Here is a 19,394-nt window from a genome sequence, read left to right on the forward strand (position 1 = left end):
GAGAGAGAGAGAGAGAGAGAGAGAGAGAGAGAGAGAGAGAAAGGGAGGAAAAGGGAGAGAAAGAGAGAGAGAATGTGTGCTAGAGAGGTGGCTTAGCAGTGAAGAATACCCATTGCTCTTGCAGAGGACCTAGATCCAGTTTCCAGCACCTACAGAGTAGTTAACAATCATCTGTAACTCAGTTTTTGGTAGTCTGTTGTCCTCTTCTGACTTTGGCAGGCACTCGGAGGCACTCGGCACATATATGGTGCACATACATACATACATGCAGGCAAAACATTCAAAAACATAAAAATGAATCTCTAAAAAAGTAGAATATTGATATACATGTGACCTAGCCTTCTACCTTAAACTTTTGGCTTCTACATGTTCTCTGCAGATGTTTATTTTCAGTTTTCCTTGACGATAAGTGACTGAACACAGCAAATACATGAAATTGTTCAGTTTTTAAAATGGTAATGATAAATATAAAAAACGTATTGGTTCATTGACCTTAGATGCCACCATTTGATTTATAAGGCATTTGTTTCAGAAGATACCTTATTATCAGAAGTTTAATTTGAGTAGTTCTGGGGAAGATTGAGGGATCATTTGACTTTCCGGATACGACTCACACTATCTACATCTTTAACGCTTGTTTCATTGGTGTCACAACTGCGAAAGCCTCAGCAGCCAGGTCTAATGATTCTCCAGCAACAGATTGGAAGCAAGGTCGCTACATTTCTATTTGTCTGCCCACTCTGTTTCATTTAGATTTGAGATTTCATTGACATAAATGTCAAATTAAATCAATCTTTTGTCTTTAGAGTACATGGAGAATATAAATCATACAAGTATTCTTAGTGGTATTATTGTCAAGTTCTTATTTCTCTGTTTCATTATTCCAGGTGCCAGAGAAATGACTGTGCCTTAGAGAAGTGATATTATAGACCTTGGAAAAACAGGATTGATTGTACTAAGTAGAATTTCTCAAGGGTAAAATGTCTTGTTGCATAGCAATATAATATACTGTGTACTTTTAATCTGACTGGTGCTTTCCTTTTTCCAGAATTAAAGTGAAACAGAAGATTTGGGGTTCTCTGTTTTGGTTGTTGTCTTTTTAAAACACTAATTTGATTGTTTATATTACATCAAAAGGAGTAAAATCAAACTTGTTCATTTTTTAACATTGGGCCTAGGTATAATTATTTTAATTTTCTTGGTTTTAATCATTTAATGGTGTCTGAAGAAAGTAAAGTATGGAATTAGACTTAACCAAACTTTTATTTCTTTTAGTAGAAAATGACAGAGGTGTTGGATGATCATTACTTTTGGAAGACCTGTTAATATCCATTTCCTAAGAAAGACTTGACCAGCATTTACTCTGGCATGGCGCAAAGCAGTCCACAGCTTGATGTTCAGGTTCTCCATGATCTCCGACAACGTTTCCCTGAAATTCCAGAGGGTGTGGTATCTCAGTGCATGTTACAGGTACATTTCCTGCCAATGATGGGACAGTAATGTTCCAGGTTTCCTTGTTGGAGCTGGCATTATGTTGTGGTGGTGCTGTTGACATTGTGGGGTAAATAATTCTGTGTTGGGGGAATGCCTTGTGACTACTGGTAAGCTCTTTACTATCCTTTCTGAGCTCTACCCATGGTGTAACAGTAGCATCTTTATAGTTTTGACAATAGAAAATGATTTTATATATTGCTAAATATTCCATGATAGGTAAAATCTCACCCAGTTAAAATCCTGTGATATTGTGAAGAATAAATAAGTGCATGTAGCTAAAGAAAAAAAGATTCTCCAGCAAGATGGAGCAGTAAGTAAGGATACTTGCTGCTAAGCCTGATGTCATGAGCTTGATCCTTGAGAACCACGTGATAAAAGGAAAGAACCTGTTCCCATGAGTTCCTCTGACCTCTGCTTGCACACTCCCCTCTCCCAATGAATAAATAATTTTTAAGTGAACTTCCATTAATCCCTGAATCCTTAGAATTGATATTTTTCTTTGGCTTGCTCACAGAACTCTACTCCTAGTCCTCAGAGTTGCATTTTAAATCCCAAGCTTATGTTAATTTCTGTAGAAGTTGTTTGTACCTCAAGTCTATTTTAAAACTCTAACTTACTCCCTTCATTTTTCAAAGTTTATAAGTCCATTATAAATTTAAATGTAAGACCATTTATTTTGTTTGGGAACATTCCCTTTGTCTTGTTCTCAAAACTGAAATCATTCATTTCTTAGTGACACTCTATTTTTATTGAAGAGACAACGGAAAAAGAGCATTACTGTTGCCTCTGTTGTCTTGTATTATCCTTCATGGTATCTCAAGGTTTTTTGATTGAGACATAGCCCTATTTAGTTGGGAGAAGTACATGATACACAGTAGGTATGTATGTTTACACTCCCTACTGCAGTGTGAGAAACACAAATATATATATATATATATATATGGCAAGTTAATTACAAGTAGAGACTCAGATAACCCAGGGATTTCTGTTGTTTACAAATCCTTTACTAGGTCTAGGCCTTTGGGCCTAAGGTTATTGTGTAGTAGGTGGTTATTTTTGCTAAGATATTCCCAGTCTGAATCTTAGTCTTTAGGCCCATTTATGTTTGTGGTTGAGAAAAACTACTTCCCAGTATAGCAAAACCAAACTAGAGTTGAGTCTTCTAGTTGATACTGTTCTCTAGGATTTACTTTCTTTATCTACTTTAGGACCTATCATAGGACTGCTTCTAGCTCTAACATGTTTGTAATTTATTTGGCTTTGCATTACTTGGATTTTCATGAATAAAATATAAAATTCAGCTCAATGAACACTGTCCTAAATCCTTACTTTTTCTTTGGTGATAGCAGAGTGTTGGTGTGGACATTAACCACCTACTGGCTCTAGGAAGTGCTGTGTTACAGCTCCATGTGATGGTGCATGCCTGGGATCAGGAGGCTGAGGCAGGAGGAGTGCTGTGAATTTTTGGCTAGCTTAGGCTGTGTATCAAGACTGTCTCATCCCCCACAACCCAAAAACTATTTGTCTATACAGTGACATACATGAACCTAGTAGTTAGCTTTTGAAACACAGGCCTTATATTCTCTCTGGACTATGTTACCTTAAGTTAGATGACTTTTTAGAACTATGATGCTTTATTTCCTTAGTTCTTCAAGATTATTTATATATGTGGGTGTATGTGCAGATGCCACAAAAGGGCATTGTTTGCCCTATTCTATCACTTTGCACTTTATTACATTAAGTTAGAGTCTCTACATAAATCTGGAACTAATCTGATGCCATGCCAAACTAAGCTAATGGCCAGCATGCCTCAGTGATCCTCCTTTCTGCTTCTTTGGTCACAGGTGTTACAGGCACACAAATAGCCACACACAACTTTTTATGTAGGTACTGAGATTCCCAGCTCAAGCCCTCCTACTTCCACAGCCAGTACTCCTACTCACTGAACCATGTAGTTCACCGTCCATAGCCTTCTTAAATATTCTTACCTGTCACTGAGCCAATGGCCCAGGCCTATAATCCCAGCTATTTGGGAGCAAAAGGATTACAAGTTAGAGGCCAGCTAGGGCGACTTAATGAGACCCTCTTTCAAATATGATAAAGAAGGCTGGCAGTATAACTCACTGGTAGAACATGTGTAAAAGCCTAGGTTCAGTCTCCAATTCTGCATAGAAATTTATGACCGTGTGTCCAACTAAACAACATTGGACTTTATGAAATCTTCTACACATTCATTCAATTTTAGTTAAAATGCTTAGCAACTTGAAGATGACATTGAGTCTACTCTGTAGTGTTTTTACAGTAGTAGTTCTATGATGATAACATTTCCATAGTTTGTATTTATGGTTTTAAATTTCTCATATTTTCACTTTAGGCATGCCTGTGAATATGTTGACAGTCTTACCTTTTTGTTGTTTGAATTAGGATCCTTTTTGTAAAATTACTATCAGGCTTACAGATATGTTATGTAAAGCATAAAGTTTCATGGTTATTTATAAAAATACCAAATACTATGTTCACAAAAATACAAATATGTTCTCCCCTAATCTCATACATTTGATACATTTTGAGATAATTTATTTTTCATATATTTTTCTTTTCCACCATCTGTCACTGACACATTCTGTTGGCAGTCAACTGAACCCTTTGATTCCTGATTTGCTTTTTTATTTTTTAATTATTCTTATTTTATGTTTATGAGTATTTTTGTAAATGTGTATCTGAACCATGTGCATGCCTGTGCCCAAGGAGAGCAGAAAAGGGCATTGGATCCTTGGGACAAGAGTTAGATGGTTGGGGGCCACCATGTGAATTCTGAGAATTGAACCCAGTTCCTCTGGAAAAGCAGCCAGTGCCCATAACTGCTAAGCCATTTCTCCAACCACTCCAGATTTTTTCTTTTTTTTATTAATTTTTAAAATTTGTTTTGCATACCAACCACAGTTTCTCCTCTCTTTTCCCTTTCCATTCCCTCCCCCCACCTTCCATCTACCCCCCCTCTATCCACTCCTCCATTCAGAAAGAGGCCGGCGTCCCATGGGAGTCAACAAAGCATGGCATGTCCAGTTGAGGCAGGATCAAGCTCCTCCCCCTGCATCAAGGCAGGACAAGGCATCCCAGCGTGGGAAAGAGGTTCCAAAAAGCCAACACATGCACCAGGGACGCATCCCACTTCTAGGGGCCCCACAAACAGATCAAGCTACACAACTGTCATCCACATGCAGAAGGCCTAGGTCTGTTCCAGTGCCTAGCTGTGGGTCCAGGGTCCATGAGCTTTCACTAGCTAGTCAGCTAGTCTACTCTGTGTGTTTTCCCATCATGATTTTGACATGCCCTGCCCACTTGCTCATATAATTCCTCCTTCTCTGACTGGACTCCTGGAGCTCAAACCAGTGCTTGGATCTCTGCATCTGCTTTAATCAGTTACTAGATGAAGGATCTCTGATGACAATTAGGGTAGAATTAGGGTCGTAATCAATCTGATTACAGGAGAAAACGAGTTTAGGCACACTTTCTACTATTGCTAGGAGTCATAGCTGGAGTCATTCTTGTTGATTCCCGGGAGTTTCCCTAGTACCAGGTTTCTCTCTAGCTCCAAAATGATTCCCTCTATCAAGATCATTACTCTTCCCCCTCTGTCCCACTCCCAACTCAGCCAGCCTGATCCTTCATATTCCTACCTTTCTGTCCCCTCCCTTGTACCCCTTCCCTGCCCCCACTTTATCCAGGAGATCTCATCTATTTCCCCTTCGCAGGGAAAGCCATGGGTCCCTCTTAGGGTCCTCCTTGTTACCCAGCTTCTTTGGGGCTGTGGATTGTAGACTGATTTTCCTTTGCTTTACATCTAATATCCTTTTATGAGTGAGTACATACCATGTTTGTCTTTCTGGGTCTGGGTACCTCACTCAGGATGATTTTTTTTCTAGCTCCATCCATTTCCCTGCAAATTTCATGATGTCTTTGGTTTTCGCAGCTGACTAATACTCCATTGTGTAAATGTACCACATTTTCTTTATCCATCCTTTGGTTGAGGGGCATCTAGGTTATTTCGGGTTCTGGCTATTATGAATAATTCTGTTATGAACATAGTTGAGCAAGTGCCCTTGTGGTATGATTGAGCTTCCTTTGGGTATATGCCCAAGATTGATATTGCTAGGTCTTAAGGAAAGTTGATATTGCTAGGTCTTGAGGTAAATTGATTGCCAATTTTCTGAGAAACTGATTTCCAAAGTGGCTGTATAAGAGTGTATTCCCACCAGCAATGGAGGAGTGTTCCCCTTGCTCCATGTCCTCTCCAGTATAAGCTATCATCAGTGTTTTTGATCTTAGCCATTCTGACAGGTATAAGATGGTATCTCAAAGTTGTTTTGATTTGCATTTTTCTGATAGGTGTCGAACAGTTCTTTAAGTGTTTCTCAGCCATTTGAGATTCTTCTGTTGAGAATTCTGTTTAAATCTGTACTCTGTTTTTTAATTGGAGTATTTGGTATTTTGATGTCTAGTTTCTTGAGTTATTTATATACTTTGGAGATTAGCCCTCTGTCAGATGTGGGGTTGGTGAAGATCTTCACCTGTTCTGAAAGCTGCCATTTTGTCTAATTGACAGTGTCCTTTGTCTTACAGAGCTTTTCAGTTTCAGGAGGTCCCATTTATTAATGTTTGATCTCAGTGTCTATGCAACTAGTGTTATATTCAGGAAGTGGTCTCCTGTGCCAATGTGTTCAAGACTACTTCTCACATTCTTTTCTATCAGTTTCAGTGTAACTGAATTTATGTTAAGGTCTTTCATCCACTTGGACTTAAGTTTTCAGATAAGGTTTTAATAGGTAGTTTTTCATTCTTACTCAGCATGATTTTCAGGCAGGACAAGAAAATTTTGCAGTTTGAGTATTCCTAAACTTCAGTTAGTCCCTCTTTCTGTAGTACTTTTCAAGCACTTTCTATAAGGAAAATAAAATTACCTATATTTTTTTCTATGAATCAAATTCTTTAAATTTCTAGATTTCATTTTTGCAAATGTTTTCTTGACTGTGAGTTTGGTGTTTTTATTAACTTCTTAAGGCTCCAACTTAGTAATGTCTTTTGCTCACACATGCTTTCCTTTGAAGTTACTATGTAGAAAGAGCACTGGGACTTGAGATCAGGGACCTAGAAGTGGCTGTACAATTAACCAGTTCATTGCCTTTTACAACGCCATGCCAATTCCTAGTTTTCTTTTCTGCATCTGGAATGTCAGTGGGTCTGTAGTTGAACTCTAAATGCATCTCAACAATACCATCATTGCAGCGCATGTCCTGTGGTAGACTTAATGTTTTATTTGATTCTCTTCAGTGAAGTATTTCCTTTCATTTTTATGTAAAATGAAAATGTAAAATTAGGTATAATAACATATATGTTTGAGTTACAGAGAAAGTCATGTTCATTAAGAAATTTATTAATTATTTCAAAGATGGTAAATAATGTGTTTTACTCTAATAAAATAGTTGAGAGTTCTGTATTTTAGTGGAAACTACTTTATAATATCTTTTAAAATATTTAAAGTAGACATGGAACTTCTAAAGGACAGTTATTACATGTGCATAACTAAAAAGCTATCCCAAGTATATTACATTGCTGTTTAGCTGGCACAAACTTGATAGAGTGAATTTCATTAATGTAATCTGGATATGGTTGTTAAATTCTCGTTAATTCTGGCTAAATCATGAAGGCATGGCTCCAACTATGGAATTTTGCTTGTTGCTCATTTTCCTTATTTTGCTTAAATCTTTCCTAATGATACAGGTTAAAGGTATTTGGAGATAAATTTGGATAAAAGAAAAGTAAAGTCTGTGACATTTTTATTGTTTAAAGTCTTCAGGAATATTACTTTTTCCGTTTGTGGTTCTGGTGCTTTTTGAAAACTAAAGGATGGTTATTTTCATTTTTATCAGGTTAAACTTAATGATGGATGTTACAGCAATTGTGATGAACCCGAGAGTAGCACATTTTAAGTTGCTGAGCTGCAACAAGTATAAAATGAGTCCTGCATTTGGAATGAGAAAACTTGGGGTTGAGTCACAGTGTTCATTAGTAGGTGCTTTACATTTCTGTAGTAGTAGTGGTAGTACTAGTAATGTGAGCTAAATGCTTATAATTTTAATTGTTTAAGATTCCTTGTGTAGGACAGATGACTAATGATTTTTATGATTAAAATACTCCTCTCTACTTAGAATGAGTACTTGTGTAACTGACTTCCACTGTTAATTTTGCCCATGTTGTTTGTACCATTTTCTCCCATAGAATAACAACAATCTTGAAGCCTGTTGCCGAGCCCTTTCCCAGGAGAGCAGCAAATACTTGTATATGGAATACCATAGTCCAGAAGACAATAGGATGAATAGAAATCGCCTTTTGCATATTAACCTGGGTATCCATTCTCCTAGTAGCTACCACCCAGGAGATGGAGCTCACCTTAATGGTGGTCGAACACTGGTACATAGCTCAAGTGATGGACATATTGATCCTCAGCATACAGCAGGTAAACAGCTGATATGTTTAGTTCAGGAACCGCACTCAGCCCCAGCTGTTGTGGCTGCTACTCCCAACTATAATCCATTTTTTATGAATGAACAGAACAGAAGTGCAGCTACTCCTCCTTCACAGCCACCTCAGCAGCCATCTTCCATGCAAACAGGAATGAATCCATCTGCTATGCAAGGGCCTTCACCACCGCCACCTCCGTCCTACATGCACATACCTCGGTATAGTACAAATCCAATTACTGTTACAGTGTCCCAAAACCTCCCTTCTGGACAGACTGTACCAAGAGCTTTACAGATTCTTCCGCAAATTCCAAGCAATCTCTATGGATCTCCTGGTTCTATTTATATTAGACAGACATCTCAGAGTTCATCAGGAAGACAGACTCCTCAGAATGCTCCGTGGCAGTCCTCAACACAAGGCCCAGTGCCTCATTACAACCAACGTCCTTTACCTGTTTATCCGCATCAGCAGAACTATCAACCTTCTCAGTATTCTCCCAAGCAACAGCAGATCCCTCAGTCAGCTTACCACTCACCACCCCCTTCTCAGTGTCCTTCACCCTTTAGCTCTCCACAGCATCAAGTACAACCCTCCCAGCTGGGTCATCCAAGCTCTCATGTGTTTATGCCTCCTAGTCCTTCAACTACTCCACCTCACCTCTATCAACAAGGACCTCCTAGTTATCAGAAACAGGGGAGTCATTCAGTAGCCTATCTCCCTTACCCAGCATCTAGCTTACCCAAAGGTTCCATGAAGAAGATAGAAATTACAGTTGAACCTTCTCAAAGACCTGGGACAGCAATAACTAGGAGTCCTTCACCCATCAGTAATCAACCATCTCCAAGGAACCAGCACTCACTGTATACAGCTACCACACCACCTTCAAGTTCCCCATCTAGAGGGATGTCTAGTCAACCAAAACCTCCATTTAGTGTTAATCCTGTGTATATTACGTATACACAGCCAACTGGACCTTCATGTGCTCCATCACCATCTCCTCGGGTGATACCAAACCCAACTACAGTTTTTAAAATTACTGTAGGCCGAGCAGCAACTGAAAACCTTTTAAATTTAGTGGACCAAGAAGAACACTCTGCAGCACCAGAACCTATTCAGCCCATTTCAGTGATACCAGGCTCCGGGGGAGAAAAGGGAACCCACAAATATCAGCGGAGTTCTAGTTCTGGATCAGATGACTATGCCTATACACAAGGTAAACTTTAGACTGGTGAAATTTACTATTTATAGTCAACATGTGGTATCTGATTGAAAATAAAACACTATTGGCTAGTTACTTTCAATTAAATGCTTAGTATATATTAAATGTTGAGTGGTAGCACTACCTAGAGTAAAATTATTGTTTCAGAGTCATCTATTGGCTGTTTTTAAATAAGAAACTGCGAGTATGATCATTGTAACCTTGTAAACTAATCAGACTTTATTGGGGGATATCATTCATTGGGAAAGATATAGACAAATACAATGAATATTGTGAAAATATTTACATACAACTTGGACTCTGGTTTATCAAATCAAAGAATTTGTGTTTTCTAAACAGGGCTAGAAGGGCAAGCATAATAATATTTTTGAGTGTCATTATAAGCAGTGGAATTAATGAAAATTCGTATTGTCTAGGGAAATTGAAGTTTAAAAAACCTATTTAGAGTCTTTAAGATTGTATCAGAATATATGAGAGTTTAGCATTCTTTCAATATTTGAGAGAGGAATTCATTGTAATTGTGATTCAGAATGCCTGGTGTCAAGCCTTGTATCTGTGTGTGTCTGAGAGAGAACAGGCATGCGCGTATGTGCAAATGTGGACCTGCTGTGTGGAGGTCAGAGAGCCATTCAGTCAGTTCTCTCCTGCCACTTTGTGGAATCTGGAGATGAGACTCGGGCCTGCAGAAAAGTATGTTTACCTGCTTAGCCATTTCAATGGTCCTTAAGCATTTTAACATACACACAAGTATAGATTAAGAGGCTCTCAGGAAAACGAAATGTGACAGAACAAGAGGTATGAACAGATGATGCCATTTTGGGGTAGTAGCTTAGAGCTAAAGTAAAGCAGAAATGGATATAGCACGGTGTTACTAAGACCTTAAGAGTAAATGCTGATGCCCAGATCGAATGCGTCTTCTTTCCATTAACAGTATATTTAGAAATTCTCCTGTTGTTTGTTTGACTTTATTTTCTGCAATGACTTTATCTGTAATGCTATAGCCTTGCTGTTACATCAGCGAGCAAGGATGGAGAGGTTAGCAAAGCAATTGAAACTTGAAAAAGAGGAGCTAGAGCGGTTGAAGTCTGAAGTTAACAGTATGGAGCATGACCTGATGCAGAGACGGCTCAGAAGGGTCAGTTGTACCACTGCAATCCCTACGGTAAGTGATCTGTTACACCCTATAATGATAGGAAGATACGGACATTCTCTGTCCACATCATTTGTTTTTCTTTCAAGTTCTAATCCTGCCTGATTTTTTTAAAAAAGGACAACAGCAACAAAAATGAATGAATGCAAGAGATTTGTACATAGTAATTCTTGTCAGAAATTGCTTTTTCACACTTGTAATTGCTCATGATTATTTTCAAAGACTGACAGTTATAATTAGAGTATAGATTTATTGCAAGAGTATATGATAACAAAAGGCTTCATAAATTACTCTTTCAAGCATAGACTATTTTTTCTAAGTGTTTCAAGTGGGTTTAAATAAGTTAAATACTAATTTTGAAATTTTGACAATATTGGTGATAGAATATCTTAAGGCAGGGTAGTTCCATTCTGTGTAACTATGTAAATGTTCACTGTGCACCAGTAATGTTCTTAAGGAAATTAGTAAAGAGTTATTATATTTTTAACTTGTTGCTTAATGTATTTGAGTTCTAATGATGTTACATAACTTTGAAAATTATGAAATTTATCTCCTCTGTCATGTCACCTTTTCTGTGATTTAGTTGATCTTTTCACCATTTGATATTCATGTATTCTGTATATGTTTATGAATATGATACTATGTTAGATGTTTAGTAGTTAATCTGTGAGTGTTAAGTAGGCTTCAGTGATAATTGCTGTATTTGCTCATAGATAACGAAGGCAATTGCACATTAATTGGTTTGTGAATATAATTGGTGTACATCTCCACTTTCATGCATCATCCTGGAATGATCTTCCAAAGCTTCATGTGTGTAAATCCTTACTAAGGGTATTCATCTTCTTCCCATCTCTAAACCTGGGGTGATCTGGCTCTTGAACGTATATGTGAGGCTCTTTGTCCTCAGTAAGGAAGGCAGGCTACAGCTGCTTTCTTGGAGAGTTTGCCCTGCACTATATAGACAGAGAGGAAAGGGAAAATTATTCTTGACGGGAAAAGAATATAAGGTACTTGTGGCTTGAAGCCGAGACAATCTTACTTTCAAGGCACAGTAAGTCAAGTTTCCTTGTTTAGGCCTGAAATTTCTAATGATTTTACAGAAGTTATTTGTATAAAGGTGAGTAGAGTGGAGACCTTTAACACTGCAGTGGTCAAGGTGCTTGAACTTTATTCTGCTGTTAAGAGGGAACTAGTAGAAGCTTTTTGAGAAAGAAGGTTCTTAAGAAAGAGGCATACACAATAAATTAATGGCTTTTTCTATTCACAACATTACTCAGTTTAGAATGTTAGAAGGGAGGGAGTTATCACAAAGCAATAGAAGCCTTACAAAGCTAACTGCAAGAGTGATGTTAATGGAAATCAAGTATCATTCTGATTTCCTTTATATGAAATCTTCATTGACTCATCTGTTGAGAGAAGCAAGCAAAGGATAGTTGGACACCTTTTAATCATTTAGGTATCTGTAGAGTAGTTATCTTTTGTCAGAGCATTGCTTTGAAACACCAAGCACATTATAGCTCCAGTTAAATAAGCATTGTTTTTAGTTGGAAGTAGAAAACTATTTGGTGTGGCTTTAATTATTGCTTCAAATAAAAGCACCCACATTTTATATTGGATTTTTTATTGATGGGTCTTTTTTTTCAGAAAGGAAAAATAGTAGATCCTCTCTGGGCTGTAGTTTATGGTTTATAATTTAAAACTTAAAAGTGAAATGGGCAAAATAGTTGAATAAATCAAGTGTAGCCATCCTTCACCAACAGAAATTTGACAGCACGCTTAAGAGTAAGTTGGACGATAGTAGGGCTTGGCTGAGGGGTAGTTCCTGTGTGCATGAAGGTTAAGATAGCAAGTGGATTTTCAAGTGCAAACTTGACTATTCCTCTGCTTGTGTCAGTCACATATCTCTACAATACCTATAGTAGAATACCCATGTTATGGTGTTTAAATAGCGCTGGAAAAGGTATATTATGTTCAGCAGTTTATACAATGTGCAACAAATAGCAAGTGTCTTTATAAACTAGCTTGGAAACAAAAATGCTGAAAATTTTTGCTTGAAATAGACACACAAATCTGAGTCATTTCATAAAACTAATTTTCTTTTAAGATACCAATAAGGTACAGTTGGGTGGAAAAAGGAACCAAGAAACAAATCATTTAGTGAGAATTTCCAGTTAGTTCATTGAGTCTCATTTGAAGTAATACCCATTATGGGATTGGGAATCAGATTACCTCTGGCACTTACTGTCTATATTGATTTCTCATTAAAGGGAGTTATTATAAGTATGTTATAATATTGTCCACATAAGGAGACAATGTATGTAGTGTGTGACGTGGATATTATTAAGTACTCAACAAGTAGTTGTCTTTATGAACATAACACTCGTGTATACAAATACCAGAGAACTGACACTTTTTACTAATATGCACACATTGTTACTTTTTGGGTTTCCAAGCAACTTCTTACCAAGTTGTACATTAAAAATAGGAGAGAAATGCTTAGTTAATGAGACTAGGATATACATTTCTGACCAGCAATATATATATATAGTTGCAGAAATTTTGAGGAGCAGTGAAATAATGTTTTTCAAATGATAGCAAAAGTGTACTGATGGTGTCCTTTTTCTTTAGCTTGCTGTTTATCACATTTTATTAAATGGCTCATAAGAGATATGCATGTGAGAAAGAAATGTTAACCTTTAGCTAATAATATTCATAGAGGAGGCAGAGTTTTAAATTTTACCTTGAAAGAGAAATAAGATTTTAATATAGAGAGAGCTGCTGGTTGTCCCCTCCCCAAGTCAGATTCATCCTATTCTAATTGAATTTTGGGATTACTTCACTGATTTGTGTCCTGATTATATAATTGAGGCCAAGGAACCAAAACCCATCAGTGTTCTTCAATATTGGTGTCTATGAGACTAGATTTTAAAGTTCCAAATAGTTGGCTTAAAAGATTTCTACTACCTTTTCAGAAGAGCATAGAATCTTTTATTTGGAAATGTCAACTACAAACATTATTTTTGCCTACATGTAAGTCTAAATTATTATAATTTATAGTGAATCTGAATCTTCCACGGAAACACAGTGTGCTTTTGATAAATGACACTTCTCAGAAACAGCATTTATCTCCCCCTGTTTAATCAGAAGCTATGAGAAGAATAGGTAAACCCTAAGTTGAATGAATTCAAGTGGTTTCCTCTCTCTTAGAATGATAAAAATGATTCTGGTTAAAAGCAAATGTATAGTAGCCTTTTGATTATAATGTGTGTTATTAATACACAAATGTATAGTAGCCTTTTGATTATAATCTGTGTTATTAATATACAAATGTATAGTAGCCTTTTGATTATAATGTGTGTTATTAATACTTCCATGCTATGTTTACAAAGCACTCAGGGCCACTATGCTAAAAGTCATTTCTTCCTATTGCAAAACATATAGGAAGGATAAGCCCAAGGTACTGAACTCACAAAGTAGGGGTTTACTTATGTGTTCCTAGGAGGGTGAAGTTATCCTTATTAATGCTCAGGTGTGTGCTGTACACTATTTTAGTACTACTCAGTTTAAGAATTTTGTGCCTTAATATCACACACTTCACCCAATGGAATGTAAAAAGAACAACTCAAATTAAATATTTCTAGGTTATTTTTGTTGTTGAATCTCCAGCATTCTAAAGGCTTGGAAATTTTTCAAAAGTTAAAAATGCAGTTTGATATTTATTCTTCAAAATATTTGAGACTAAATAATGATAGTGATAAGGTCATGAGATAAGTGGGTACAAAACATGTAAAAATTAATAGTCATTAAATGCTGTCGTGTATAGACAATATCCAGAAATTGCTCTTAAGCCTTTTTACATCACTGCATTGAACTTTTGGTCCCTGCCGGTTTCTATGCATGCCCGCTTACTCTTACAATATTCCAGAAGCATACAGTATCCTTTCTGCTCTTTTTTTGTGCACTGTTAACCTGTTTAGTCTTTGGAACAATACACATTTTTAACAATAAATCTCTCTCTCTCCGTTAGTAGATAATTTAGCATTTGACTTTATGCAATTGAAATTACCCTAGTGATTGAGCTAATACCTGGGCTGTGTGGAAAAAGCTTCACTATCCATGCCACTAGAATCTAAGCACAGAAACTTTAAAGAAATTAAGAATGGGGTGGGAATTGAAGGCTTATAAAAAATGGTTTCGTCACTGAAAGACCCTAGGGGGTAGAATGGACTGGACAGGCTAAAGTAGAAGAAACAGAGGAGTTTATTGGTACCTGATGTTTCTCTATGTTAAAGTGCTTCTCTTGATCTAGAAAAAAAACATTTCTACACAGACACACCCATATAGGTAACACACAGAGAGAGAGAGAGAGAGAGAGAGAGAGAGAGAGAGAGAGAGAGAGAGAGAGAGAGAGAGAGATTTTTGTATAAGTCCTTGCTCTACCAGTTACTAGCTTTATACATTTGGGGAAACTTAACCTCTCTGTGCTGTTTTATCATTAGTAATTCCATGTAATATAACACTACCTACCTCAAAACTCCTTTTAGCAGAAGGAATGAGAAAATTCTGTAAACCACGTACCTGAACCTATGAAAGAACTAATTTTTACCAGGTTAGACAAGACTTAAAAATCATGAACATAGCCAATTTAAAAGGTTGTTTGTTGCACTTTCCCTTACTATAAAAATATAAACAAATATTTGCTGTGCTCTAGTATTACAGTAATTGTAGCTTGGATGATAGAACATAGTTTAGTGTGTACCTGGCCACTGTACAGTTTTTGTTAATATGTGGCCATGTTGATGTCCTCAGTATACCTTTTACCTAAAAAATACATAGATATGCTCTCTTTTAGGCAAGGCCGTATTCTTGGTAATACCCAATCAGATTAATTAACATGAAACACAGTTCTTAAATGTTGGGCTTGATAATGACTTTCCCACAATTGCTATTTTGGGTGCTTTCTTACTAGCCTGATGAAATGACAAGATTGAGAAGCATGAACAGACAACTCCAGATAAATGTTGACTGTACACTGAAAGAAGTTGACCTCCTTCAATCTAGAGGTATAGACTTTATTGTTTGGTAAACCATAAGTCATAGTATGGTATTTTAATCTGCTTAAATGGCAATAGTTTTGGTTTCATAGATTTAGGGACAGTTTTATCCATTCTAAGAATGCCTTTTAAGAGATCCCCCCACTCCATGGGTCAGGGTCGGTAAAACAATGATGTTACTTTGGCAGCTTCATATATTTGCATTGTTTTATACCGTTACATTGCATTTATCCTTTTAGTCATTTGCATAAATTGATGGGTATTATTTCTAAGACATAGTTTATATTATGTGATAGTCATAGTCTTCCAAAATATTGTGACAGAAAAGAGAGAGCCACGTAGAATACCTGAGTTCTTGGTTTTAAAAGAAATTCACTCTTACAGTGGAAGCTCTCTTATTTTTCAGTTAGCCAGCTCATCAGATTAGCGAAGGACTTTGTTTCCCATAAACTGCCTATCCCACTAATTACATGTACTGCTTTTACTAGTTAGCTATACTCCTGCAGTTAAAAACGAATGTTTTAATAATGAATAACTAACAGGAATTCTTAGAATGCTGCTCTTTTAAAAATTTTCTTTGGCCTTTATATAGAGTCAAACATAAAATTATAGGAACCATGAATTAGATTTGAATGAAAACAAGTGAAAAGGGGAGACATTTCTAAGAAAGTGTTGTTAGTATATCAGAACCAAATCTGAAGAACCCAAAACACAAAATTATAAATCAAAGTTTAGCAAATTAGGGCAATACTGCCTGTTTTTATAAATAGAAGTTTTAGTAAAACAAACGTGCTCATTTGTTTACCTAGTATCTATGGCTCCCTTTGTGTTTCAAGGACAGAGTTGAATACTTGTAACACATTGTATTGCAAGTCTACAAAAATCTAAGTTACTATGAGGATTTGGACAGGAACTTTGTGGACACTTGGCTTTAGGTTATCATGAACATGGTTTATGTAGGAAGTGGTCCTTGTTCAGCACTAAAATACTGCTGTATTGAGGATGTGGTGTAGTGATAGAAGGTTTGCATAGCATATACAGTCCATGGGGATTGTAATCCTCAACACTTCCATAAGAACAGTAGAAGAAAACCCTGCTATGTTTATGTTACCCCAAAGGTGATATGTAATTTTTCTTAACAATTGTTTGCTTGAATCGGCCTTCTCCCAAACTTTAATATTCTTAATTATGGCAGCTAAGAAAGCTTCTACAGTTCGTTAAGAGTAGTATATAATATAGTGTCAAACAGTTGAACTAAAGATATGAAGCCATCTGATCATGAAATTTGAGCTATCAAGCCTGGTTCTCAAAAACCTCGTTAGTCTATGTAGTCTACTAGCTTTAAGCAGTGAAAAAAATCACTATGCATAATATGTAGGGTATATCAACCATTACTGTTATGTGATTACATCAACCTTTTTTTTTTACTGATGTGGTCATTGGAGCAAAATGAAAATCAGTAACATTAGATCATTTGCTTAAGATGTTTATAGTAAGCTTTCTGTGAACTGCATAATAGAACATCAGCTGTAACTTAAGTGATTGAAGAAATGCATGTGCAGCAGTTAATATATCAAGTAACAGTATGGCTTTCATGAGCTATAGAAATTTTAAAAAACTCTCCTTAAAGTAGCCTATTTAACTGAATGGAACGTTGGTTAATAGAACCTACTGAGTTTGTTTGTTTTTTATTCATTTATTTTCTGAAGGAGCTCTGGTTTTGGTATATATTAACCAAATGGGATCTTTTATTGTTCTTAAGATTTATGTAATTTGAAATCCTTAATAAAATTGGATCTAATTTTTAAAAAAAGATTTAGAAATGCTTAAGGGGTCCAAATATGGTATACTTTCTTCTAAATTGTTTTTTGGCAGTGGGGAGGTGTATTTTCAAGTAGATGCAAATAAATCATTGCATGATTTGATGAAAAACAGCTTAATATTTGATTGTAGTGAGGACATTTTTCATTAGGAGAAAAAAACTAGGAGCCTCAATGCAGTACATCACCCTTTGTATCCAAGCTCAGGTGGAATTGGGGTATAGTGGGCAGAGTATTTGAGTGAAGGGGAGAACAGAACTGGCACCTAATGCAGTCTGATCTTGAAGGAGCCCCAATAGGGTACATCGCTGATAAAGAGAAATTAAGCCACTGAGTAGACATTTCCAGAGAAAAATCTCTGCAAAACCAGCAAATCTCAGGGCTAGTTTATTCTAAAATTTGCATGATATCATCATTAGTAAGCCCACAGGGTCATATAACATGCATTTGGCTTCTTCCTTAGATGACTTTATGATAAATTATGAAAATAAGTGTCAAACCTTCTTTGAATTTTTTTAATTAGACCAAACAGGTCCGCCATTCTTTTTTTTTTTAACTTCTTCAAATGTTCCATGTACAGAATTCTGCTTCTTAAGGGTGCTAGCCTTATAAAAAATACTCCTTTAGGTAATATATAGACATACATTATTTCATTGATGTGCTTGGCTATTTTTTACAACCATTAAAGAAAAGAGGATAGGATTGTGTAATGACATTTGAAACGCTAGAAAACATACTCTCTTCCCACGTGTTTCATTAATGTATTTTCTTATAAAAAAGATCAAATAACCAAAGAACAACTCCTAAATACCTGTGGTTTTCTTCTTTTCTTTGTAGGAAACTTTGATCCAAAAGCCATGAATAATTTTTATGACCACATAGAACCTGGCCCAGTAGTACCACCGAAGCCATCTAAAAAAGGTGAGTATTATAGAAGTTAAATATGCTTCTGAAGAAATTTCTATTCAAGCTATTCATTAGACTGTTTCTCATAAAAGGTGTTATCTACAGTAATGTGGCAAAAATGAAATAGTCCCCAAACTTTAATTTTTTACAAAACATTAAAGTTGTTAGAACTGTTGTAAGGCATAGTGATGATTTCTTTATCATAATAAAACTATATCCTGAAAAATATTCTTCTGCAACAGTGAGGATCTTGAAAATTTTTTCAGTAGACTTTGTACATAAGAATTCTTTGCTGCTTGATAAGCAGAAGGTAAGCGTAACTGATAGGGACATGAGTGTTTTCTCATCAAGAATAAAAAAAAATCCTAAATATTTTCAATATCTTATAACAAATGACTGAATGTAGATTGATCACTCATTTTCTACCCTATTCTTATAAGCCGTATTATTTTATAAGGCTCAATATACAACTGACATTCAAAATTCATATTTTAATCCTTTTTCATTAAGCAATTCAAGACAGTTTGATTATGAAGACATTGAATAGTAGAGTGTGTAAATTCTAGTTCTTTTATGGATTGTGGTTTAGGAGCTTATCTCTTTATTGTTTACTCCTATTGTGGATATTTTACCTGATATACATTTGAAATAATGTAGTGATTTCTAAAAATGGTTGAAAATGAATATTAGTGGATGACTATCAAATACTAAATTTGTCACAGTAGCAACATTATATTTAGTCTCAAGGTGAAAGCCTTGGATTATATACCATTGGTTTCTTTAGCCTTTTAGGTTCAAAAAATATACCTCATTAAACTTGATCAGTACCTTCTAAAGTGTTATCTCTTATAGATAGCCTAGCTGATGAGCTATAATTAAATGGCTCAATGGCTGTCATAGAAGAAACGGCCAAAAATACAGGAGTCCACCACATTTAAAACTTAATTTCCTGAATAGTATCATCTCCAAGGAGCTAGATACAAAACCATACATAGCTTTCCATGTGCACAGACAATGAACTGTTGTTGTGGTGCTAGGGAGAGGTCAGGGTGTCAGGTGTACTAAGAAGATCCTCAGAACTGAACCTCTTTGGCACCCAGTTGTTAAGTACTTTGAAGGAAATTTGATTTTTTTTTTGATGGTGGAATTTTATAACAAATGAAATAGAGAAAAGCAAAAAAAAAATCAGTTGTAGAAGGAGTAGCAGGCTATGTTCCCGCCCAGCTCCC

At 36.2% G+C, this 19,394-nt stretch overlaps 1 protein-coding gene across 4 annotated transcripts in view; it reads left to right on the plus strand.

The window, feature by feature from the left end:
- The window catches only part of Tab3 (TGF-beta activated kinase 1 (MAP3K7) binding protein 3), a 63,981-nt gene that overhangs the window by 31,439 nt on the left and 13,148 nt on the right, over positions 1–19,394 (plus strand). For 2 of the 4 annotated variants that reach the window (XM_005369736.3, XM_026777350.1), the window contains exons 4-8: positions 1,276–1,470; positions 7,774–9,229; positions 10,237–10,397; positions 15,355–15,448; positions 18,097–18,180. In XM_005369736.3, the coding sequence (XP_005369793.1) occupies positions 1,369–1,470; positions 7,774–9,229; positions 10,237–10,397; positions 15,355–15,448; positions 18,097–18,180 (1,897 nt within the window). In that variant the 5' untranslated portion in view covers positions 1,276–1,368. The remainder of the gene's footprint in view (positions 1–1,275; positions 1,471–7,773; positions 9,230–10,236; positions 10,398–15,354; positions 15,449–18,096; positions 18,181–19,394) is intronic. The other 2 variants (XM_013354671.2, XM_026777351.1) reach the window with 1 other exon arrangement.

This window comes from Microtus ochrogaster, unplaced genomic scaffold (genome assembly GCF_000317375.1).
Source record: "Microtus ochrogaster isolate Prairie Vole_2 unplaced genomic scaffold, MicOch1.0 UNK58, whole genome shotgun sequence".
NCBI classification, from domain to species: Eukaryota; Metazoa; Chordata; class Mammalia; order Rodentia; family Cricetidae; genus Microtus; species Microtus ochrogaster.